The sequence below is a fragment of the Canis lupus genome, chromosome 24, assembly GCF_003254725.2.
Source record: "Canis lupus dingo isolate Sandy chromosome 24, ASM325472v2, whole genome shotgun sequence".
NCBI lineage: Eukaryota > Metazoa > Chordata > Mammalia > Carnivora > Canidae > Canis > Canis lupus.
The window spans coordinates 16,827,651-16,853,732 of NC_064266.1; the positions used below are offsets into that span (position 1 = coordinate 16,827,651).

General features: G+C 44.7%; 1 protein-coding gene across 10 annotated transcripts in view; it reads left to right on the forward strand.

The window, feature by feature from the left end:
• Window positions 1-25,856, forward strand: part of SLC23A2 (solute carrier family 23 member 2) — a 142,100-nt gene extending 116,244 nt beyond the window's left edge. For all 10 annotated transcript variants that reach the window (XM_035706068.2, XM_025469383.3, XM_049100209.1 and 7 more), the window contains 8 exons: window positions 3,946-4,066; window positions 4,825-4,981; window positions 8,710-8,857; window positions 9,998-10,103; window positions 15,749-15,878; window positions 16,539-16,676; window positions 19,291-19,386; window positions 21,167-25,856. In XM_035706068.2, the coding sequence (XP_035561961.1) occupies window positions 3,946-4,066; window positions 4,825-4,981; window positions 8,710-8,857; window positions 9,998-10,103; window positions 15,749-15,878; window positions 16,539-16,676; window positions 19,291-19,386; window positions 21,167-21,399 (1,129 nt within the window). In that variant the 3' untranslated portion in view covers window positions 21,400-25,856. The remainder of the gene's footprint in view (window positions 1-3,945; window positions 4,067-4,824; window positions 4,982-8,709; window positions 8,858-9,997; window positions 10,104-15,748; window positions 15,879-16,538; window positions 16,677-19,290; window positions 19,387-21,166) is intronic.
• Window positions 25,857-26,082: the final 226 nt, after the last annotated feature.

Here is a 26,082-nt window from a genome sequence, read left to right on the forward strand (position 1 = left end):
TCTCAAAGTACATATTCACAGGGATTTTTTAAAAAAGATTTATTTATTTGAGAGAAAGAGACTGAGCACACATGTAGGGGAAGGAGTAGAGGGAGAGAGAATAATGAAGCAGACTCCCCACTGATTGTGGCGCCTGACACGGGGCTTGGTACCAGGACGCTGAAATCATAACCTGAGCCAAAATCAAGAGGCAGCTGCTTAGCCGACAAAGCCACCGAGGTGCCCCTTCATAGGGATTTTACTAGCAGTGGGAGTAGTGGTGGTGGATCAGATTGTAGTGACATGGTTTCTTAAGTCAGCCAAAAGAGGCACATTTAGAGACAGATTCTCAAGGGAGGGCAAATGGGGTAACATTTCCAAGCCCGTGCATTGGTCCCGCCTGGAAACCATTTTTCTTGAGAAAACATTATTTTGATTACTTATGTACCAAATTTCGAACCTATTTAAGGATAGAACAGTGTAATGAACCTCCATGTACCATCACCACATACTCAAAGAAGTCTCGTTTCCTCTCTTCCCCCAAAATATATTAAAATTCTAGTTATTTGAAATTTAACAGTAATTAAACAGAGGAAATCTAAAGTAAGGTAATAGTTCCTCCCACCCACTGCCACCCCTCCAAAAAAAAAAAAAAAGTCATGATTAACTAGTGAAAAGTTAGTAATTGCCCTCTATGCATAAATACAGTGCATGTATGCAGCTTTACTGTGGTCATCTGCTTTTCACTGTTTGTTGGGCTCATCTCTCCAAGACAATGTGTTTAGATCTATTCCATTCTTTGTAAATTGAACAATGTTTTTTTGTTTTTTTTTAAAGATTTATTTATTTATTCATGATAGATATAGAGAGCGAGAAAGAGGCAGAGACACAGGAGGAGGGAGAAGCAGGCTCCATGCACCGGGAGCCTGACGTGGGATTCGATCCCGGGTCTCCAGGATCGCGCTCTGGGCCAAAGGCAGGCGCCAAACCGCTGCGCCACCCAGGGATCCCCTGAACAATGTTAAATAGTATGAAATGGTGTAAATTTATGAAAACATTCCTCACTTGATACTCATGTTTGAAATACTTGCTGTTGTAAATAATGCTGAAATACCTACTATTATGTGTCGTGTAAGGAATGAATATTCAAATAAATGACTACAGTTTTTTAAATGGATGAAGTTGGTAGAGATTTAAAAGTATAAGATCCTATGGGGCACCTGGGTTGACTCCTTTGGTTAAGTGCCCGGACTCTTGATTTCTGGCTCAGGTCATGACCTCAGGGTCCTGGGATCCCTGCTCAGTGGGAACCTGCTTGTTTTCCTTTTCCTGTGCCCCTCCCCCTACTTGCTCTCTCTCATTGTGTCTCTCAAATAAATAAATCTTAAAAGTGTAAGACCTTGTATTGCAGTGAGTAGCAAGTGGATTTGTTTGTCTCTGGGTGGGATTGTAAATTCATCCAACTTTTATATATTTGGCAGCTTGTATGAAAAGCTTTTCAATAAAGAAAGAAAAGCTTTTTAATAAGGTGTTTACTGTTTGACAGACCCATTCTAGTTCTAGGAACCTGCCACAGGGTGATGTAGAGACAGGTACCAGGAAAGGGTAATCTATCACAGTTGTTTATGTTGTTCCTGCTGTCACACCATATGGAAATTGTGGAACAAGATGTGGTATGTCCATAAGATGGAATGCTAAGTAGCCACTAAGGTGCTGTTGCCCATTTCCATCTGTTGAGGTTGTGGCATTGCAGGGGCTATAAGCTAGTTGGTAAGTACATAGTGAAATGTGATTTCATTTTGGGTCAGATGATGACCTATTGGTGCTCCCAGGGCAAGGGTGATGTCAGGCAGTCCCATGTCCCTCTCTAACCCCAGTGCCCCAGACCTAGTGACGCCCTGTAAATATCCAGAGAATGAAAGCTATTCAGAATCTATAGACCAGAATGTTATATAGTTATTACACAGGGGTGGGATAATGTGTAATCTTCAAGATTTTATCTTTTTGCTTATCTGCCTTTTATAATTTTCCTACATTTTAGTCTGCATTACTTGTATAATGTTCGTAAGGTAAAAGGTCAGCAAACCAGTGGTTGGACAGAACCCTGGCCTGAGGACATGAGGCTGGCTCATCCTTTCCCCATCTCTGAGCCTCTGCTGCTGCCTCTCTGCTATGGGACTGCCTGCCCTACCTGCCCCACAGGCCTGTTAAGGATAAACAAACTAGAAGGGGATGGGTTTTAGAGTGGCAAGAAGATGGAGTGTTCGCCTGCCTAGTCTACTTGCTTCATTTGTGCTGCCGGATTTGGCCTGAGGTCTGAGTGTCCTTCCTGGAATTCTGTGTGTGTTCCCCCTCCCCTTGTGGATGTGCTTTGAAAAGTGAACACTGCAGCGCAGGTGATAACAGTCAGGTGGGGGTGTTGCCTGAAATAACGATAATAGACTTGGGGCCTTTTGGGATCTTACAGTATTCACTTTGAAATAAATCAGCATTTTTTGGAACTTGAAAATTCTATGTTGACCTAAATTTAAAGTACACCAGTTTTAGTACCTATCATTACCATACCCATCTTTTTGTTAAACTTCACCACCTGGAGGGGAATTGAAATAGCTTGGGCACCATGTATAAATTTCCAGCCTTGAGCTGGTAGTGGCTCAGTGACTTTGTGTTTGGGCTGAGACTCCCATCGCCAGGTGAGCAGAGCACTTGAGTAGGTGGGGAGAGGATGGAGCAGCATAGGCCTGTTCTCCACCTGGCTGTAGACCTCATGCCTTGTCAGGAATGTGACAGTGAAGCTGCACTTGACCGGCTGTCAGCGAAGCTGATAATTTCATCTCCACAATTGGAGCTGTGCCCAGGAACAATTAAGCTGAGCTTTGACTGGAACCCATTCTTATGCCAACTCTCCCTCCCTCGGGTTGTAAGTGAAAGAGTGCTTCCCTGTGGGTGATGAAACACATCGTTGTACCTTCATTGTGTCAGCGATGGGAAGCCATCCCACACCTGCCACACTTGGTAGCAGACAGATGAGGACGTGTCGGGTCCTGCTACAGGGGAGTTACCTGACATTGCTGACTCCCGTGGTCCTCAGTATAGTTGGGTCAGGAGTGTGGGACTCAAGGTAGAGAGCCTTCTGAGTCAGCGCCAGCACCCCTACCCTTACAACAATGTGGCAGGGTAGTTCAGAGCCCAGGCTGTCGAGCTAGACCCCCTGGCCCACCTGCCCTGCAAACATGATTTTGGCTGCATGATTTTGGACTGCTGGCTTTGGGACTTGGATGGTCATAGAAGCCACTCCTGCAGAAGGCTGGGATGATGGGCAGGGCAACCTTCACATAATGTCTAACACAAGCCTCTCAGGGATGTTATTAGTGTTGAATTCTCTACATAGCCTTCTCAAATATTGAAGCTTTTTGAAAGCAGTTTATGCTTTTGATATGTAAATCAGAAAGTATGGAAAAATAGAAGAAAGTTCTCAAGACATATTGTCACCTGCAGTCAATTCCTGTGAGCATTTTAGCCCCTATCCTCCTTACCTATTTGCATGCATGCATGCATGTGTGCATGCCCGTGTAGCAATTGCTTGTTTTGTAGTTAATTCATAGTTGTGATTATAGTATGCATTGTCTTGTATGTGGTATCTTTTTCCCTTATGCAGTGTGTTCATCTCTCATGAGTATGTGCATTCTTTGGGTTTTCTTACTCTGTTAAGGAAAATATAGCCTTATTTTCCTTATATGGAAATTTCATATGGCAATTTCATTTAGTGTCAAGATATGCTTAGAACTATCTTTCCAAAAATGGCATTTCCAAAACATAGGATTTTCCAGATAACAGTTAAGAGGACTAGCAGCTTTGTAGAGAAATGAACATATATGGTCAGTTTTGTTGTTGAAGCATTGAGTATTATTTTAAAACACAGTCATAGATCCATTAACCTAGTTTATTTTCTCTTTCTCTCATCAGGACAATTTTCCTAGTATTACTATTTTCACAATATGCTAGAAATGTTAAATTTCCTCTCCCAATTTATAAATCCAAGAAAGGATGGACCGCATACAAGTTACAGCTTTTCAAAATGTTCCCTGTGAGTAGTCACTTTTGTTTTTCTGACAATATTGCCTTTGTTTATGTGAAAGGAAGTTTTAAGCAGATCTTCCTGGGGGAGCTGTGTCCAAGTGGTGACATCAGGGTACTAATAACAACCAAATTGTCATGGGTTAAGGTTTACCAGTGGTAAAAGATTTTGATTCTGAAATCCTTTCAGGAGTTTGAAGGAGGACACTGTTCTTTTTTTTTTTTTTTTTTAAATTGGAGTTCAATTGGCCAACATATAGCATAACACCCAGTGCTCATCCCATCAAGTGCCCCCCTCAGTGCCTGTCATGCAGTCACCCCAACCTCCCTCCCACCTCCCTTTCTACTACCTCTTATTCGTTTCCCAGAGTTAGGAGTCTCTCATGTTCAGTCATCCTCACTGATTTTTCCCACTCATTTTCTCTCCTTTCCCCTTTATTCCCTTTCACTATTTTTTTATAGATGACACGTTCTTGAGGCAGAGGGAGATCTGTGTTCTCATGGCCTCTGCAAGCGCATCATCCATTATTATTTTCTAGCCTGGCTGGGGATTAAAATAACTTTACCTACATAAAACTGCTCTCTCTAAATGCGATTCCACTCAAAGAATAGGCTCTTAGCAAATCTATAATGTGTTTTTTTTTCTGCAAAGTACTGTGAGTGGTGGAAGTTCTGGGGTATGATACTCAGAGCATAGGAAGGGGTGTGTTTTGCTAGCATCCACCACCTCTTTTGGCCTCATGGAGCTTTTCCCTTTGACCACTTTAGATCATCCTGGCCATCCTTGTGTCCTGGCTGCTGTGCTTCATCTTCACAGTGACAGATGTCTTCCCTCCCGACAGTACAAAGTATGGCTTCTACGCTCGAACAGACGCCAGGCAGGGCGTGCTCCTGGTAGCCCCGTGGTTTAAGGTCCCGTACCCGTGTAAGTATTCTGATGGCCAGAGGAAGAGGGGTCAGGACCTCACAGGAGCCCCATTTAGAGGAGCTGGAAGGTGACAAACGATTCTGCAGCTTGAAAAGCCTTCTTTGTCCTAGAATGTCCCTTGAAGGTCTTACCATTTGAAGGGTTTGACAGCGGAAAAGGGGAAGGGCCCTGTCCTCAGAGGGCTGTCCTTAATGCTCAGAGACTAGCAAGTTCCTCTCTCAGATTAATTGGTTCTTTTGGTTCTACTGGGATGAAATCCTGGACAAGGAGTCTCTTGCCAGGGTTGAGGAAGGCAAGTATAGAGCTGCCTAGTACCTAAGCCGCCCACACTGAACAGGCTTGAGTGAGAGGGACCTGAAGATTAGCAAACTGACTGCTCAAGCATGATGGGATTTGTGTAATCTTTTAATGGGTAGCTATAATCTTTGTTTTTTATTTGGTCGCAGCTGTCAGAAGTAAACTAATACTCACCAATGGGTGGAAGATGGCTCTTAAGTTATAATTTAAGTGTTGGGTAACTCTTGGCAAGGTGTGTGGGGTGAGGGGTGCAGACCCAAGCTGAGGTTATCACTTGGATTTACAAGTGATACTTTCTAGGCCCCAGCCCCAAAAGTGACTTGAGTGAATCCAGTGGTTATTCATGCTTGGTTGTTCTTTTGTAAAGACACCATTCCTGGCACTTGGACCTTTTAATCAGAACCAAAACCTGGCTTTGGTCCGGTGGTGCTGATTAATTCTCCTGCTGCAGCCACATCTTCACATTTTATGATAGTAAGGAGAAAAAGCCGAAAAAGCTGAGAGTATTAAGATTGGGTCAAAGAAAACTGTTCTGAGCATGTTAAATGACCGTGATGTTGGTAGTTGTTCCTTCTATCATTGACATGTTTATACTTTAAAAAGCTCACTGTTTATAAAATAATGTTCTCGTCAGGTCATTTGGTCTAAGCATGTATTTATGTACACCTGTCCCTTTTCCCAAAAAAAGAATAAATGCATGGTTTGTAAACAGACATATAATCTGAGATAAAATGAGATTAAATCAGTTAACCAGGCAGTTAAGGGGAGGTGTGGGAGAGCAGGTAGGAGGAAGCCCCATGGCACCTGCTGGGAGGGCTTCTCTGCTGTGCAGGCCGGTCCAAAGATGAACACAAATGAGGAACACAGGAAGAGTAGCTGTGCATGTGCTGGGAGACCAGAGATCTCCCGGGGCTCTCCCAGGCCCATGCATGAGGAGACCTGAGCGAGTGGACCAGGCACTTGGCACCAGGATGGCAGCCAGTCTGTCAGCCCTTAACTGCCATGAGCTGCTATATTGCCACAGTTTCCCAGACAGAAAGGCGCCTCCAGAGAACCAAGAGGGCACATTCTCTGACAGTTTGGCTTAATCTAGAGACAGGTTTTCAGATGTCTGTGGCAGTGGTCCTTAGTCTTTTGTATGATAAAAATTGTTAAAATACAGATTTGAAGCCCAAGATGTCAACAGTGCTGAGGTTGAGAAACTGCTGTAAAGTAACAACGTAAGTTAGGTGTTCTAGTTAAAAGGGGAAATGAAATAAGACAAAAGGCTGGAAGCCAGCAGGATTTATGTGCGTGCACACGCACACACACGCACACACAGGCATGCAGGTAGCTGACTCTTGAACAGATGCGGGGGTCGGGTGGGGAGGTGGTGCACCCCACCCCACAACTGAAAATCCGCCTATAACTTCCTTCTCCCAAACTTCACTATTGAGAGTCTACTTTTGATCAGAAGCCTTACAAATAACATCAGCAGTCAATTAACACATTTTGTATGTTACATGTTTTATATACTGTATTCTTACAAAAAAGTAAGCTAGAGAAAAGAAAATGTTATTAAGAAAATCATAAGGGAGAGAAAATACATTTATACCACTGTACTGCATCTATTGGGAAAAACCTGCAAATAACTGAACTGGTACAGTTCAAACCTGTGTTATTCAAGGGTCAGCTGTAGATAGAAACGATCTGAAGGAAGAGGGATCGAAAATGTAGAAGAGTACAATTTAAAATCTTGAAGTAGGGCAGCCCGGGTGGCTCAGCGGTTTAGCGCCGCCTTTGGCCCAGGGTGTGATCCTGGAGACCCCGGATTGAGTCCCACGTCGGGCTCCCTGCATGGAGCCTGCTTCTCCCTCTGCTTGTGTCTCTGCCCACCCCCCCTCTCATGAATAAATAAATCTTTAAAAAAATAAATAAAATCTTGAAGTAAAAAAAATAAAATAAAATCTTGAAGTAGATGGAGTAAAGATTTTAAAAATCAAAGTTATGGGCTACAGGAAAAAGGGAAAAAATAAAACAGTAAGGAGACTAAGAAAATAAAAGGCAGTTTCTGAAGAAACAATAAACAGCAAAATAAGTATCCCCCCCCCACCACCGCTGCCAACCAACCAAATCAAGACACTAAAATGAAACCATAATGCTGTCAGTAACAAGGTAACTCTATAAAAGATTATTTAGGAAATATGAAGATGATATATGAATATAAATATAAAGAAAGTATAAAATGTTGCTGGATAAAGAAAAATATGCTCCTAACCCACCTGGGAATGCTGTGGTGACCAAGCGCCCCTGTCTGCTCCCAGGCAGAAGCAGTCTGCCCTCACACACTCCCAGGCTTGTCCTGTACACCTTACTTCATGTGTCCTCTTTCTCTTTCCAAACCTTGCATGTAGCTGCTCCTGTTACCTACGAGACACCTACCTAGCCCCCACCCAGGTCCCCCGGTGTAGTTTGTGTGGCTTGCCCAGCCTCTCCTAAACCTGCCTTCTCCATGCTGTTCTCACCTTCTACTGAGCACCAGCCTGGTCCTGTGCACCCTCCTGAGTCTCTCTGGACCAGAACGGAGCCTCTTCCTAACTTATCCTTGTGACCAGTGTGGGTTGCCTTCATTTAAAGTCTGTTGTATTCTTCTAGATCTTTCGGTGTCCTGATCCCCCAACTACTGCTGGCCTCTGTGCAAGATCATTTAACACATCTTTGTCACTATGCTTTCTACTTAGTCACTGTGTGGTAGCTAATGGTTCAAGGAAAGAAGGCACATTATCAAAGAAGTCTCTTCTTTCTAACAGTAAAAGTGCCTCATGCTATTTTTTATTAAATAACATCCATGGCCTTCAATGTCCAAACAGCTATTTTAAAAAAAAGTGACCTAGGGACTTCTCTTTGCTTTCTTAAAGGAACCTATGTAATTTTCCATAACATGGTTTACTTAAAAATAGTGCTGATTTTACATAAGAGGGTTGTCTGTATCTTGTGGTTATGGAATGCTTTACTGCTGGAATTTAATTTTAGCTGGTGACTTTCACTGCTTTTTCATTTAATGCCACTCCCTGGGCAAGATCACCATTATTTTGTGCCATGCTTTGTGCAGCAGGGTTAAAAAAAATCCTTCTGATACAAATATCCCATCCAAATAGGAATTTCTACCCCAGCAGTCTGTGTTAAATTGTAATTTAGTAGACCCCGAGCATGGCTTTAAAGCAGGAAGAGAAACACCCTCTTCTGGCCACTTTTTTAATAAAGATGGGGTACAGACCAGTCCTGGTTATGGCCACCTTCATCCAACTCAGGAACTATCCCTAGGCATCTGTTGCACTGATGAGTGACATTTAAAATAAGATTTTCCCTGAGCCTCAGAGTCTGAGTGCGTCATGTATTACTGTCTGATGTCCTGATTACTTTTGCCTGCCCTCTTTTGCCTTCCCTAGTTCAGTGGGGACTGCCCACCGTCACCGCAGCTGGTGTCATCGGCATGCTCAGCGCAGTTGTCGCCAGTATCATTGAGTCCATTGGGGACTATTATGCCTGTGCAAGGCTGTCCTGTGCCCCGCCACCTCCCATCCACGCAATAAACAGGTACGTTCCTCAGAAAATGGAGTTCTTTCTTAGGCCCAATGCCTCATTACTTGGCTCTGGTCTGGTTAATCTTGGAGAAGAAAGCGAGTTTCAACATGGAAGCAGACAGGGAGCAGGGCTCTTTATTGGTTGTCTGTCTTTGGACAGGTCACTGCTCCCGTGTTGCTCTCATTTTCTCATCTGTAGCATGGAGTGCATCTCCCACCCTTCCTTCTGCCTTGACAGGCCTGTAAGATGCTCTCTCTGAGACCATGAAAACAGATGCAAGACACTGCCCTTCTTCTTTGCTTGGTTTGGGGTCGTGGATGGATGTCCCCTTTGATTTCTTGTCGTCTTTACTGTTCTTAGGGGTAAATGCTGTGTCATCTATTCACAGTTAAAATTCATATAGAGAAAGAGACAAGAAAAGCAGGAATAGGTAAAGTCTGCAGAAGCTAGAGACTCATGGGCTGTGGGGTTTATCTTCTCAACACACCTGGTCTTCAGTTTCTGGATGCTGAGAGTGAATTGGACCTTGTGGAGGCCACAGAGAAGAGTGCAGATCAGCCCCCTTTGCTCAGCCAGCTGCTGCCCTTCTGGAAGGGATTGCGTGTGATGAGCTCCAGTGGGCTGGTGTCTTAGCATGTCTCGCTTTGGTTCTGTTAGTGTTCACACTCCTGGTTTTTACAGCTTTCTCTAATGGGTGTTGCATACGATTGAGTTATTTATATATTGATCCTTTAAAAAGCTCCAGTTTTGACCAAATTACAAAGCATTCCCTTCCTGATGAAACTATGTATTAATAGTAAAGGAATCAGATCAGCAGACAGCACATATTTGTCTTAGATCCCAACAAATGGCTCTGATTTCTGGCTGAAAGCCTTTAATTTGGAATGATTTTTTAAACACCTTTGTCTAATGTGTGGTTCACAGAAGTGCTTCTCACAGTTGAATGAGCATGAGGGATCCTGTTAAAATGCAGGTTCTATTTCAGCAGGTCTGGGGTGGGGCCCGAGACTATGCATTTCTAACCCTTCCCAGGAGTGTGGAGTCTTCCTGGCGGTGCATGGCACCTTTGGGCTGCGGCCACTTAGAGCATATTTTAGAGTGTTTCCCCCATTGAATGAATGTTTCTCTTTCCCCCATTCCTTTACATTTTAGGGGGATTTTCGTGGAGGGTCTCTCCTGTGTTCTCGATGGCATATTTGGTACTGGGAATGGCTCTACTTCATCCAGTCCTAACATTGGAGTTTTGGGAATTACTAAGGTACAGATATTTTTCTCATTAAATGGTTGGGCCTCTAAGTGTTGATCCATTTTATCAATTGGTCTAACCACTTGTGAATTCTAAAAGGAAGGCTTCTGATTCTGAGATCATCTTCCCCCTCCATCTCCTTTTTCTCATTGATGGGTTTCTGGAATGCTGATGGGGAGATCTCCCTCCCGTGGCTGCCTGGATAGCTTCACTGCTTCATAGGCATTCCACAAATACTTAATAAGCACCAACCCTGTGCCAGGCTACTGTTCTAGGCACTTGGGATACATCAGTGAATAAAACTAAATTCCTGCTGTTGGAATTTATATTCTAGACAGAGGAGGACAAACAGCATAATCAATGTGAGAAAAACACAGGGCAGGAGGGGGGTATCTAGAGTAAGAGCTAGTAAGTGTGAAATAGGATCAGGCTAAGCCACCCTGAGATGACCTTGTGCAAGGACATGAACAAGGCAGTTGGAGGGAGCCGTTCAGGCCAAGGACATGGCCAGTGTGAAGTTCTATCATGAAGCTGTGTTGGGAGAGCAGGCCCGCATGCTGCCCATCAGCAAGGAGGCCAGTGGGGCAGGAGCAAAGTTTGGGGTGGGGGGCAGTAAGAGCAGGGGACGTCCTTCAGGTAACTGAGGACCAGGTCACACCGACCCCATTAGCTGCCAGAGATGGGATGGGGATCCTCCAGGCTGTGGCTCCATGATGTTTTTTGTTTTGTTTTGTTTTAGAGAGCATGTACGCTTGTACACATGCACACACAAGTTGGTGGGGAGAAGCAGAGGGAGAGAGTGCATCTTAAGCAGGCTTTGTGCCCAGGACTGAGCCTGACATGGGGCTCCATCTCACCCTGAAATCATGACCTGAGCCTAACTGATTGAGCCACCCAGGTGTCCCTTCATCAGGGTATATTTTTAAGACTCATTTTAGCTGTTAATGAGAGTGGACCTTGGGGTCAGGGGAGGAGGTGGAAACGGGAGCAGAAGACAGCTCTAGTTTTAGATGTGAGATGATCCCGCTCCTTACAGGGAAACATAAATCTTTTTTTTTTTGAAACCTCAATCTTACAGTAAATGTGGTTTTCAAAGCAGCAGAGGCCTTCTCCTTCAGACAAAATCATGTGCGGAGTTTTAGTGGATTTGACAAGCCACGGTGAATTCCCCAGGTTGAGCAGGACCTGGATTCAGAGTCCTACCTACCAGGCTCCCACCACTTTCTAACCAGGCATGTGACCTGGGGCAGCCCCACCCCACAGTCCAGCTTCCCTAAGGAACCTGCTCCTAGGCCTTCCAAAGTTATTACTGAACTCTAGATCCCAAATGCCTTGGACCAGAGCGCACACTCTGCCAAGCTGGAAGGTGCTCCCCACCCCACCCCACCCCCGCCCCTGTTGCTGTACTCTGGGTAACTAGAAACCCAGACTCTGCTTGCCATCTGGCATGGTCAGCTTGCACTGTAGGTCTCCCTCACCTGAGCCCTGTGTCTTGAGAACTTAAGGGTGAGCTGCAGCCTTCTAGAGCTATGGGACTTCTGTAAAATTAGAAATACCCCTTCCACATCCCCCCCCACCCCCACTCTCCAAAACTCTATAACCAGATAAAAAGAAACTAGAGACTTAAGTTTGGTTAATCTTGACTGTGAATCCAGGTGAAAAGGGAGCACAGTGCATACCTGACACGTTCATTTCCCTGAAAGTTGGGGCTGTCGCAGAGCCCAGCATCCGGTACATAGAGCTCTGCCTGGTGCTTTCGAGGGCCCTCACATGGTGTGTCCTCCAGTATCAGTGCTGGGTCCTATCACTGCCCACGGGGAGAAGCAGATGCCGAACACACAGAGCTAAGGACTATGCCTCTTTAGCCAGTTTGCTGTCATGACCCTGTGGACAGACCTATAACTAATATGAAATACCATCGTAGTAAAAGTGTTGTGGACAGAGGGACTCTTAGAGGAAAACAGTTTAACAAGCCAGCTCCTTTTCTGCACCCCTTTAAAACTGATCATCACATCACTTAATATAACCAGGGTCACTAGGGAGTAGGTGGTGTTGCTCATGGAGGTTCCATTCTGAAATGCCACTGAGGTGGTTTGGGGAATAATTATCCTTATTATGAATTGAATGGTGCCAGTTTATTCTGAAAATAAAGCACCAACCTCCATCCCTGGCAACCTGCCAGCACTTTTTAATGGGCTAATTGATCTTCCCTCTGAACTCCTTTGGATTACTATCTTGAGGCAAAGGTGGCATCCATTCAGGGGCCTGGAATTGGTTTTCATTGCCCTGACTCACAGGAGGATATAATTGAGCCATCTACATAGCTGCCTTGGGGTGGGAAGTGGGACTTAAAGCACAAATTTCTTTTTGGTCCCAGCCCTGTGGCCACTGGAAGGAGCCTATCCAGGAGAAAGGAGGCAGGAGTTGGAGGCTGTATTCTGACCCTCAACCAGTGGAAGGACTTGGAACTAGTCACTTTTCTGAGCAGAACTCTCAGCTCTGAAATCCAACGGTCTAAGACCTGGGTCTGTGCCGTCCAATTTGATAGTAGCTACATGTGGCTCTTTTAAGTTTGTTAGTTAAAATGAAAAAATAAGTTCCTTTGTCACACTAGCCACATTTCAGGGGCTCAGTAGTCAGATGTGGCTAGTGACTGTCAATGGGCAGCACAGATACAGGAGACTTCCATCCTTGTAGAAAGTTGTACAGGACAGCACTGGTCTGGGACATTGTGTCATTCCAGGGCCTGTAGAAAGAAGGTGATCTTTGGTTCTTCCCAAGGATCTGCCTCCATTTCTGGCAGCTCCAGTGCTTGCTACTCTTTATCGGGTTCTGACCTTTTCTATACCTGGAGATTCTTTCCTCTTTGATCAGGAGTTGAGGCTGCCAGCTACCCTGTTGTGTGTTTGGAAGCCCTCAGGTGGGATTCCATGTGCAGGACTTCTCTTCTAAGTGTGTTCCAGGGTCTGTCCCACAAGGAGGGATGGCATAATGGGGTGGGGGAGGTGGCTTTTTGGAATTCCAGCCCTGGTGCCCTAACCCTCTCCCAGTCTGACTGTGGACAGGTTACATTACCTCCCTGAGTCTTTATAAAGACTTGCCAGACATTGAAATTAATAAATTGATGTAATGCACTTAGCAGAATCTGGCATGTAGATACAGAGTAAGCACTAGGTAGCGTCCCTGCTTGACAGCCCTCAGTTTACTTCTAGGGACAATACCCACCACCTCCCCTGACAGTGCAGTCTCTTCAGAGAAGGGTCATTTTTCCTCTGCTGCATTCCATACTCTTGAAGACTTCAGAAAGTCAGAAATTCGATGTGTCAGGTTTTTGGTGGCCCTAGAAGCAGGGGCAGAGACTCTAGAGAGTGGGTAGCTGGAGAGGAGGGGCAAATGCTCCACCCACGTAAGCACTGGGAGTACAAGGATTAGGGCTGTGTTTCTGGTGTTTCAAACAGAAATGGAGAATAGGTACTCAGTTAATAGTCCTCGACCTGAAGAATGGCTTAGTTGCTGCTTGTTTGGTTGTTTTGAGCATCTAAGGCAGATCAGCCTTCCATGCATCATCTGCATATAAGTTTTATTGTTTCAAGCATCCCTGGGGCCAGCCTTGCCTTCCCCCTTGCACATCTAATCTCCTGGGACGTGGGCTTTGCACAGATGGTTCCCTGTGCCTGGACACTCTTCCTCCAGGGAACTCTTACTCATGCCTCCAGATCAGCTCTGTGGGACCATCCTCAGAGCTCTTCCTCGGTGCTGGGTGCCCACACGCCCTAACGGTTACAGCAGTACAGTGATTGGATCAGGAGGTTGTGGCTTACTCATCTTTGTGTTCCCTTCCCCCTCCAGTCTCAAAAGTGCTAGTCACAGAGTAGGTTCCTAAAAATGTTTGCTGAAAATGACAGGTTTCCTTATCACGTAAGGCAACCCAGCAGAAATCATCTTTGCTCCATTCTCCAGTTTGTGTACCCATTTTCGCTGCTTCCCTGCACTTGATATGTGGGGGTTAAGGTGGATTGTAACAGCAAGCCTGGGCTTCAGGGTCAGCCATCTCTTTGCTGGCTCAGTAAGATTATACTCTGATTCCTAACCAACTGACTTCTGGGTCCTTTGAGATGCTGTTAGAAGCACCAGGCCGCAGGAGCATTCTGCTGTGGTGGACCCAGTCTGCATGCACCTGTGCTGCTGCTCTGTGTAGGAGCCACAGCTACGTGATCCTGTTGAGCACTTGAAACAACGGCTGGTGCAACTGATGGGCGAAAGCTTAAATTTCATTTCATTTTAATTAAAGTTAAGTAGCCATCTTCTCACTGCAGGTCATAATGAAAGCCCTGTAGGCACTCCCCAGGTGCTTCTGGAAACTCTTCTACTCAGCTTATATCTTCAAGGTATTTTCCTAGAAGAGGCAGCACATAGTAAGGGCCAATGGGGCAGGATTCTTGAGCTTGGTGCCCACTCCACATTCCACTGCCTGGGTGACAGCAGGCTAGACGCAAGTTTCTAGAAGTTGGAGATGAGGTTGAACAGATAAAGATGAGACCACATGGAAAGTATTATCCTGGTTCTACAGAGGCCTAATGTGAGAAAGCAGAGCCTTGGAATCAAGGAAGACTTTTTTTTAAGAAGAGGTAGCATTTGGGTAGTGTTTTGAAGGATGTGTCTGGAACCAGCAGAATGGGAGATGTAGGAAAAAATGTTCTGGGTAGACAGGCTCAGGGATGCCTGAGAAGGGGTTTTATTTCATGAGCACCAGAGGATTTAAGGGGGGCAGAGGGGCACTGACCTCCTAAATCACTGTGTTTGAAAGGTCACTCTACCACAGTGAGAGGACAGAGGCAGAGGAAAGGCCTGAGTCAGCAAGCCCAGGTGGAAGACAGTTGTCATAGCCCTGTGCTTGTTCCAGGCACTGTTCACACTGTTTTGCACTTTGTTTTGTTTAACCCCTAAAGCAAAACCTCATGGTTTATCACTATATAAACAAGAATCCCACCACCCAGAGAGGTCAAGTGACTCATGTGACCACAGTTCGAGTAGGGTGGAGTACAAACCAGGCAGGGGCGCTGAGAATCCACCCTCCTTGGCCTCTTGGCTGTGCCACCTCTCACAGGCAAGACACCCTAGGAGAGGAGGTTCCAGAAATATTTGGGACTCTTGTCTGATTCAGGGTGTGGGGAAGATGGGAGATGAAAGTGAATTGCTTTGGGGTAGGTTAACTTGGTAAAAGGTGACTCCAAGAGCCTAGAAGAAAAACGCAGATGAAGCAGGGTTTTGATGTTAGAAGGTCATCCCCACTGCTGATACTTAAGGGAACTTAAAACTCTGGACTCGAGAGTTGGAGCAAGACCATGCTGAATTGACATCACCCAGGGCTTCGAGAAGCAGAGGCTGAGCCCTGGTGCTGACTTCCTCAAAGGAGGAAGGGACGGGATGAGAAAGAGGAGACGTGGGAATCCCTTTCCTCTGGCTGTCTTTATAGTAATTGTACCCCAAGATCAGTCCTCAATTGTATAATGAGACCTCTCTCTTAATTAAAAGTTTTAAGAATAATCTAGATGTTGTCTGGGGCTTTTGTCACATTTGCCTGGGGGTGGGAGCAGCTGGATGAGAATTTGTGCAGAACGAGCAGTAATGGCACCTGCCTTTGGTGTGTCCCACAGGTGGGCAGTCGCCGGGTGATCCAGTACGGCGCAGCCCTCATGCTGGCGCTGGGCATGATTGGGAAGTTCAGCGCCCTCTTCGCCTCCCTCCCAGATCCGGTGCTTGGCGCCCTCTTCTGTACTCTCTTTGGTAAAATCCCATTTCCTTGATAACCTGACCTCTCTCCTCCTCTTCACTTTTGCTAACAAATACCTTCAGTAAGATGGAAGGTGATCATAAATACAAAGGGGATACACCTTCAGAACATAAAAACCCACATCCATCCCTGGGTTGAATTTATGTTAAAAGTAGGACCAAATGTAGGAAACTTGTGCTAGGAAAAATAAGATGACCTTAATCTTTAGTTGGTATACCTAACTGATTTAACTTGAATATCTTCTCCCCTGAATGGCCATTTAAAATTGATCATTTTTACCCGGGACTTGCCATGATCTTTGTGCCATCTGTGGTGATCAGGGCCCAGATCTTTGGGTAGGTTTCCCAGCTTAACCAAAATGTTTGTGCATAGGTTTTAAGGGGCAGCCGATGTCCTTAGTTGTCTGCTTGGTCTAAAGAAAGTGCAATGTGATGTTTGTGTTCTTCTGTAAGCCCATATGATGCTTAGGCTAAGTAAGAGTCATTTGGATCAGAGAGCCAGTGGTCACATTCTGACCCCATCCTGTCACTGTTCTGTCTCCCACTTTGCTTCTGGTGAGACAGAGAAGGGACAATGTGGGGAGTCTGTGTGTCTCCTGTATCCATCCACACAGAATAGCTCAGTGCAACTTGCCATCTGATGTTTCTCTCCAGGAATGATTACAGCTGTTGGACTCTCCAACTTGCAGTTCATCGACTTAAATTCTTCCCGGAATCTCTTTGTGCTTGGATTTTCAATCTTCTTTGGGCTCGTCCTTCCAAGTTACCTCAGACAGAACCCACTTGTCACAGGTAAGGAAAACTGGCCATGAATCTTGGTAATAGTTGGAACCACAGCCACAAGTTTGCAAATAGCCCATCCCCAATTAGAGAGGATTTTGGAACTTCAGGAGTTGTCTCTCTGAACATCTGTCTACGTATTCGAGACTCACTCTGCGCCGCTTATCTGGAAATCCTTTGAACATCCAGCATGAGCTGGTCTGTGCATGTGACATATGCACATTAAGGTCTCTTTATTTCCTGGGACCCTGTCTTTTGAGAGGATACCAGTGTATAAGACCTTTTGATTCCTCAGACTAATGCTTTATGAAAATGTATAGTTTAAGACTCAGCTTCATAGATTTTCAAATACATGTCTTTCTACTGGGATTACAACTACTTTGAATTCAAGATTAACCTTTTTAACACCTTATTATTTTAATAACCTGATGTCATGAAGAATGAACAAAAGGGAACCATTTTTTTTTTGTGGGGAGGGCAGAGGAAGAGAAAGAATCTCAAGCAGACTCCATGCCCAGTGTGGAGCCCAGTGTGGGTCTTGCTCTCACAACCGTGAGATCGTGACCTAGGCAGAAATCGAGTTGGATGCTCAACCAGCTGGGACATCAGGTGCCCCCAAGGAGGAACTGTCTTAAGAAATAGCGATTGCTGTTGACATTTTTATGCAGAATTGGGGACCATTTGATTTTTTTTTTTTTGAGGTAAAATTTATATAATGTGAAATTATTTTAAAGTGAATGGTTCAGTGCCATCTTAGTACATTTACAGTGTCTTGTAACCACCACCTGTATTTAGTTTCCAAAACTATCTCCTCACCCCAAAGTAGGATTCCACACCCATTAAGTGGTTAATCCTATTATCTCCCTTCACCCAGCCTCTGGCAACTACCAATTTGCTTTCTGTTTCTGTGGATTTACCTATTTTGGATATTTCACAGAAATGAAATCATACAATATGTGATCTCTGGCTTCTTTCACTTAACATAATATTTTTGAGATTTATATAAGAATATTTTCATTCCTTTTTATGGCTAATAATATTCCATTGTATGTATATACTGTAATCTGCTTATCCATTTGTCCGGTAATGGACATTGGGTTGTTCCTACCCTTTGACAGTTGTGAGCAGTGCTGCTATGAGCATTGTTGTACAAGTACAATCAGTCCTCGTTCATGGTAGCTGTGTCCTGGAAAGTCACCGTGAACATGGAATTAGCAAATCCTGACCCATCCCTTCTAGGGGAACCATAGCCAAGAGCAGTGTATATATAATTCATCTAACACATGTATTTTTCTTCCTGAGGCACGGCACAGTCTTTATGCACTTAGGAACAGTAGACAGCACTTCAATACAGCACTTGGAGGCCATTTTAAACAATGAAATCACCAACCAAAAACACAGAATTGGGGAAAAAGTGGTGTTAGACAGCTGCAAGCACACTGGAGATGAGCTATGAGAGCCGAGACAAGAAGGCAGAGTGTTACCTTGTTTGACCTCTGCTGGGAACACACATGTTAGGTGGACCCAAAGTTTGTGCTGCTCTGTGAATGACCATGAAAGCCAGGAGTATTCATTTTGGGTTTACAGATAAATTTTAGGGTGTTAGGTAAATTCACAAATACAGAAGCTATCTGCCATAATGAGGATCGGCTATATTTGTATCTCTGTGCTCAGTTCTCTTGGCTATATACCGAGGAGTAGAATTGCTGGCCGGTAGGGTAATTCTAGGTTTTAACTTTTTGAGGAATTGCCAAACTGATTCCCACCAGCTAAGCTCAGGGGTTTCTCTTTCTCCACATTCTTACCAACACTTGTTATTTTCTGTTAAGGATCATGTATTTTAAAGATTTTATTTTATTTTAGAGAGAGTGAGCAAGCATATGTGCACACATGTGTGGGAGGGGGGCAGAGAGAGAGAGAGAGACCGAGACAGAGGCCGACTCCCCGCTGAGCCCAGACTCCAACACAGGGCTTGATCTCACGATGCTGAGATCATGACCTGAGCTGCAACCAAGAGTTAGATACTCAACCGACTAAGCCACCCAGGTGCTCCTAAGGGTCATATATTTTAAATACAGAAAGTGTGAGAGCTTCTAATAACAGAGATTCTTGCTGCTTTTTTACGTTTTACTGTATCACATTCATGTGAGTTCATTTATATGCATCCAATTGCTCCTGATTAAAAGCAGCTAAGCACAAATCAGTGGCCCAGGATTCTGAAACCCTTTATGTGTTTGTAAATACCACCAATATTTTCATTGTATTCTTACTCACTTTGTAATATTTCAGCCTTACAACAGCCATCTTTTTATTAATTTTTTTCCTTAATATGTAAACCATGCTCCAGTGGCTTCTTAGTTCATTCTAGAGTGAGCTTCACTATTAGGTTTATCTTCTATGGACCATTGTTGGGAAGTTTTCTTTTAGGGATAACCTCTTGATTATTGTTGAAATTATTTATAGTGGCTTAAAATGTTACTGGCAAAAATGTATCTACTCAGGTACAATAGAAATTTATACTTTCGTCTATAAATTTCACATTAACTGGTAATTGGTGCCCACCCCAGTGCTCCTTCCTAGCCATCCTGGCTGTGGCAGTGACCCTGTGGCTGTGTTCTCTTTCTAGGGATAACAGGAATTGATCAGGTGTTGAACGTTCTTCTCACAACTGCTATGTTTGTAGGAGGCTGTGTGGCTTTTATTTTGGATAACACCATCCCAGGTATGTGGTATATATGAAACATGCTTGTTCCGTATGTGAGTTATTTGTTTTACCAAATAAATGAGGAAGCAGGCAGAGTGAACCTGTTCAAAGCCATCGCTGGTTAAAATGGTCTTTTCTGAAGTGGTTAAGATGACACTCCCAGCCTCCTTTTATGAATCAGCTTCTTGCTGATAAACCTAGTGGGGATTTTTTTCTCCCCACTGAGTTAGGAGAAAGCAGGTAAGGCCCTTGTCCATGGTCAGGTGCCTTGGGCACACTCTAGGCTGCCGCCGCCTGCAGAACTATACTTAGTACCTGCAGTGGCTCTCATCAGCTCATTCAGACACTCCTCCCAGCTGGCTGCTCACAGCCTCTAGGATTTCTCCTCCTTCCTGCGGCAGGCCCCTCTCCCAACTAAAAGCAAAAGAGAGTGAGTATGGTGGGTACAGGCTGTAGACAGGATCAGTGACTGAGGGATTGATGGAAGCAGGGGTCTCCCATGGCCCGTAACCCCTTCTCCTCAGCTGGGTGCATGCACTGTATGCTAAGTGCTAGGTGATGGGTGAGGCTGTGATGTGGGCCCTGCCTCACAGCCTTCCCAGCTTCTCAGAGTAGCCTGCCAGTACTATTGGAAAGTGCTGCCACACACTGGAAGATTCACCTCCTGTCAAGGAAGGGTCATGCTTGTTTTGAGTTTGAAGGTTTTGTTAAGATTTTTTACCCTTAAAGGCAGCACACCTCCAAAAAGCCTCAATCAAGAGGTTGCTGGGAAATACAAGGATGAACACATCAGGCAGAAGGAATCACATGCATGAATATGTGGAAGGTGTTAGATTTGTGGACGTCAGTAACTAACACACACTTTTAGAGCTAATGGAGAGAGAGGCACAGAAGCCAGATATATGGAAATGAAAGTTAACTTTGTTACAAAAACACTGAGGGAAGGGCATGGTTTAGATGTAAGAAAATAATGATGTTCCTTATACTATACCATGGACTTGAACTCGTTGTCTAGGTTTGGGCAGAGAAGTATGTTGTCCAGTATCACATGTAGCCAAGGGCAGGTGCCAGTGTGCCTCTCTTCACTGGGAAAATTGAGGAAAAAATAATTCAGGGCTCAGATCTTTCTCCCTGACTGCTGTATCAGGGTACAGAGAGGCCTAGAGTGTTAATACCAATGGAAGTTCTTCCTCACAAAAGGAGCATGAGGTGGGGAATACATAGCAAGTAGCACCCCTTTCCATTCCCCTCTCCACACAGATGGAGCAGAGCAGGGCAAAACTTGGTGTGCCTGGATGGGGGATGGTTTGCCCTGACCAATTGTTGAAGGCATTACATATGGTATAATAAAGACTGAATCCCGTTTTGCAGAGATCACACTTGCAATTTAGAAGTTCTTTTTTGTTTTTTGAGAACAGATTTGGAGAAGGAGATGGTGAGATGGAAGAGCAGGCAGCCAGTTAGGGGACTGTTATGATGACCCCAGAAAGCAAGTCACATGGCATGGGCCAGACCTCAACAGTGACGATTGAGAATATAGGTCACATGGAAGGACAGGAAGGAGGCAGAGCCATCTGATCGCCTGAACGGGGAGCACAGGCAATGAGGATAGATTAGCCATTCTTAGATTGCTGGCTCAGGCACCTGGATGGCTGAGTGCCATCAGCTCCTCCTCACAGGCTCCTTGCTGTCATCCTGGCAGGTTCCATATACGGGACAGCACGTTGGCCATCTGAACTCTTGGTGGAACTGTCACACTAAACATTCCATTATATTGTTTTGTGCGTGTGTGTATTAGGTACTCCAGAGGAAAGAGGAATCAGGAAATGGAAGAAGGGCGTGGGCAAAGGAAGCAAGTCGCTCGATGGCATGGAATCCTACGATTTGCCATTTGGCATGAACATTATTAAAAAATACAGATGCTTCAGCTATTTACCCATCAGCCCAACCTTTGTGGGCTACACGTGGAAAGGCCTCGGGAAGAGTGCCACTAGCCGGAGTTCAGATGAGGACTCACAGGCCACGGTATAGCTGTAGCTCACCCTGTGGCCCGGCCGCAGTGAGGCATGAATCTGTAGTTCCTTCCTGAATAACAAGCAGTAACATATATGTTTGTATATCTGCATTTACATTCTGCACCCAGAGCTAAGACGATTACAAATAGCTTTTTTGTTGTGGGTGGTGATTGTGTCTAATATCGTGTCTCACCTGTCTCCTTATTTAAGCCCTACCCTTTGCCCTTGAGAGTGTTCATTGAACTTGAAGTTCCTATCCTCATATGGGAGTGGGTGTTTGAAATCCACAGCAGTTCCTTGGTTTGGGTCTCCTTCCACCACCGTGGGCTAGCTTTCCCACAAGCTGCCTCGGTGGCCCAGGGGCTTTCTGTCCTAGAAGCCCCTGGACCTGCCTCTGTTTTATTTGACCTCAGCCTACAACCTGCAGAGACCTCCCTCTAGTCCAGGGGCACCACTATTCTCACACTGTCACAGCTGACTGGTCAAATGTGATTGTGTTTCCTGATACTCCTGAGGAAGGAAGCTCTTGACCTGGTTGAAAACAGTGAAATGGTTACCCCATGCCCACGTCTGCGTGGGTGAGGTTTGTACAGGTATTCTTAGAATTGAAATATGTTGTTTGAGGGATTGGAGGGGAAGGAACTTATCTTGAAGTCCTATCTGATTCTCAACTGCTCTTTCTTGGTACCACCCTTGCCCACACTGGGCCAGCACATTTCATACTGGCTTCTTTTTCACTATAATTGAGACACTCTGACATTTATCACTCTGGGCTGGTGTGATGGGTATAGAGTGCCACACAGGGCACTAAGCAGATGTTTATGGGAGTCTTGACTCTGCTGTCATGTGGATGTCAGTTACTGTTGCGCGTGTCTATAAATTACAAGATTTTATTCCTATTTAATGTTATTGACTATAGCAGATTTTTGAAATCAGTGTTTTTCCATGTGACCCTCTTACCTTGCATCCCTGTTACTTATCTCCCACCCCTCACCTCCCATTAAGAAAAGAACCAGCATTTGTAAAGCTGTGGACACCATCAGGGAAGCTTGTCGTCATGGCTTTTGAAGGCCAGTAATCATTATTGTGGTTGTGTTTTGTATTGCTTGATACCATGAAAATGTAAATACTGTAATGCCTAATCTATTTATCAAAACTGACTACTGGACCAGAGCCCAGAAACCATGGGTTAAGTTATACGTGAATTTGTTTTGTGAAGAAGGGAAGCTGGGGGCAGATAATCAACAGAGCAACCATATTGAGTGGTCGGACATCTTGGTAAATTCATCACTGCAGTTGTGAGTGTTTTCTGAACTTAAGACTTAAGGAGACTTTGTGTGGGTTGCCACATTGTGTGTCCACTGGATCTTGATTTTGCAAAGGGGAGGATTAGACCCCCTGGCCAAATGCACCTTTATTGTTTAAGTCCTTGCAAGGTGGTGAGAAAAGCAGTTGGCAGGGCCTCTTCTGTTGAGTTCTCGTTAATAACACTAAATCCTTTCTGAAAAAATGACTTCTGTGGAATTTGGTTTGAAATTTTTCAGCCAAAGGAAAACTCTCAAACATGAAGTAGCAACCCAGCCACGTGAGGTGGTGCTTCTTAGGTGGTTTGTTGACCTGGTTGACCCTTTTATGGCCTCGGGTATTCCTATCTCAGACAGCAGGGCATGGTTCTCAGCAGCCTTGTGTCCACTGGGTGCGTTTTCTTGCCCCCACAGCTGGCTCCGCGCCACCGCATTGGGATATCCTTGGCAGCATTACTGTGTCACTACAGCCTCCCTGACTCCTGGGAATTTTGGGGCTTCGCAGCAGATTCTGGCAGGAACGGTTCAGAGCTGCATTGTTTTGGCCAAGATCTAGTTGAAGATTAAGTAAAAAAAATTAGATTCTAAATTACATTTAATTCTGTATGTTGTTTTTAAAAATTTATCTGATGCATAATTAACTTTAGAAGCACACTGGTTAACGACTCTTATCCCTTTTACTTGGTAAGCACTTGTTGCCTAAGGCCATCCTGCACCAACCTGCTCTCAGTTTCCATTTGCATTTTTGCTCAGCGTCTTTAATTTTTCTGCTCTGAAAAATGGGGAAGACTGTTAAACATGCCAGAGATTCTAGCTCTCTAGAGGAGCAGAAGGACCAAATATCCAAATAAAAGCATCTGAACCATTGGATAATCTTAACTTTCAGCTTAACGTGACCGGGCATCTTCCCTCCCAGTGAGTGACACTCAGGATATGTGCTTCAAACATCCCTCCTTGGGCTGGGTTGTATTGGGAGATTCCAAATCTGCTGGTCTGGGGGCTGTAAGCTTTTAAATGTGGAGGGAAGCCCTATACCCCCATCTTCTGTTAGAAATGAGGGGTTTGTCCTTCTTGTTCCACTGGGGCCAACTTTAGATCCCCTAAGGTTGGGTGGGGGAAGGGGACAGGAGGTGGGGAAGAACGAGGGCAGCTCGACTAGAGGTCTCAATGAGTCTGATACTTTCTGTACAGTGTGAAACTCACCTTAAGTGTTTGGAGTCTCTATGATTTAGACAGTGGTCCTCCTGCTGGCAAATATGTTACAGAATGAGTCTGTAACGAAGAGAAAAATGTATTCATCTGCTCCTTAGGCTTAAGCACAAACCTGAAAAGGAGGTTTCGGGGAATGCAGTGGCCGTGCATAGTCCGTGCCTGTGCACTTCCCACTTATGTTGTTGGCCTGCATTGCTGGGGCTGCATACCCACCATGCTTTGGCCAAAAGAATGTTTTAAAGTGTTTTGGATATAAATGTCCTTGGGCGGGGCATTCAGACTCCAATTTCCGTAGTGAGCACCTACTCACCATCTTTACATTTACCTTGGCGATCTTGATGTGAGAAGTACCAAGTATTTATATGGACAGTAAATGCTGTCTTATCATGGTGGGTGGCAAGGGAGATCCCACCACTGGTTTTAATAAAATATCTAACATGATTGACATAATAATGGGAAATGGCTCCAGTCTTTGTCACATTAGGGAATTAAACTTAGATTCATTCATACCAACCCTTTAAGAGGATTTCAGATGTGAACTTTTAAGTTTCTGGTGATTGGTGAAGGCAAGAGAAGTGGCTTAACCAGGCCAGCTAGAATGAAGCATCATGAGTCCTGATGGTTTCCCATTTTCATGGTAACAAATTCACACACAGGATTTGCTTTATACTGTAGAATACTGACTTTCATGATGACGACTTGGTTTATGCATGAATATTGCAGTATTTCCATATAGTAAAATAACATTTCTACCCAGGATAATAGTCACAGTTTTCCAGGGAGGGAATGATACAATTTTCATGACAATGTCATGTGATAATAGAATTTCTCCATTGATGAATCTCTAGTACGTGTGTATACTTTGTTTACCCATGCGTCTATTTTATCACCATGAGCTAAGTTGGTATTTCTTTAGTTCGCAGCCCTGCTGAAATACTGGTACTGGCAACTTAGACTTGAAGTTGGTAACTATAATCTTCCAATACCGATGCCACAAGAGTGGCCAGGCCAGGTAGAAGGTGAATAATAGGGAGCTGTGGCAGATGTCTCCTTCTGGAACATGTTTGACAGTGAGCAGCAGTGTCTGCGTAGGTGCCGCGCTCGGGCTGGACCCCGAAGCCACAGCCCCCAGGCACCCTGGCCAGCTGTGGCTGTGCTCTCACTGCCCAAGGGCCTGAGACTTCACTTGGCAGGGCCCACCTCTCAGGGGAGCCGCCCTTTGCCTCTGAGAAGCACCTGGGGTTTTCACATGCTGTGCGTGTGGTGCTCTGTCCCCTGATGATTCAGACACCCGCCACTTCATCTGCAGTCACATCCCGAGTAGCGCAAGAAGACTGCCCATTGTTGCCGGCATTCGGCCTCAACCAGTGGACATGGAGAGCATGTTAGCGCTGGGCACCCCTCATTCAGCAGCCTCATACACATTCCTGTCCTTTTAGGTTGTTCTTGACTGTGCCTCGTCATCACTCCACAGAAGTCACATCCAGCATCCTTAGACTTGCTGTGTCTGTTTCCTGGCACTTAGAGCACCCTCACCAGTGTTGCTGTCTCACTGACCCCTCAATCTAATCCCCCTTTCTGTTCGTTTGTAACAACCTTTGTGGGACACATTAATAAATTTGACTGTTCTCAAAGCAGTGGGGATGCCTATATTTTCCTTGAGTTTTTGTGACTGACTTTGGCTATATATACCTTTCTGGGATTTTTTGTTTTTTATTTTTATTTTGCATACTGAGGGTATTTGGGGGTGGGGTTGTTTTTTGAGATGTGTAATTCTTTTATGGAGTTTTTAAAAAGAATTTTCATATTGTTTTTCTAACATGGCTTCATTAAACGTTTAAGTATTTTAAAAATATGTAATATTTGGACCAGATGTTGTGAATAATAGTAGAGATAAAGCTATTTTATTCTGTATTTTTAAAACCGTTCCGTACAAATAAAAGCTCTCCTGGACCCAGTTCTCCGTTCGTGTGCCTCTTCTTTTCCCTGGTCTTTAAAAAATTTGTCGTTAATTAAAAGTCATCACCTAGGGGAGGGAAATCAACAAATTAAAAAACTCAATCCAGCAAGCCTCAGATGTTACCATTGTCAGGGTCCTGGAAGACTTGAAAGCAGGAACCAGAGTGTCATCTGTTCCCATGACCAGAGAACCACAGCAGGCTCATTGGGGATTTCCTGAGTGA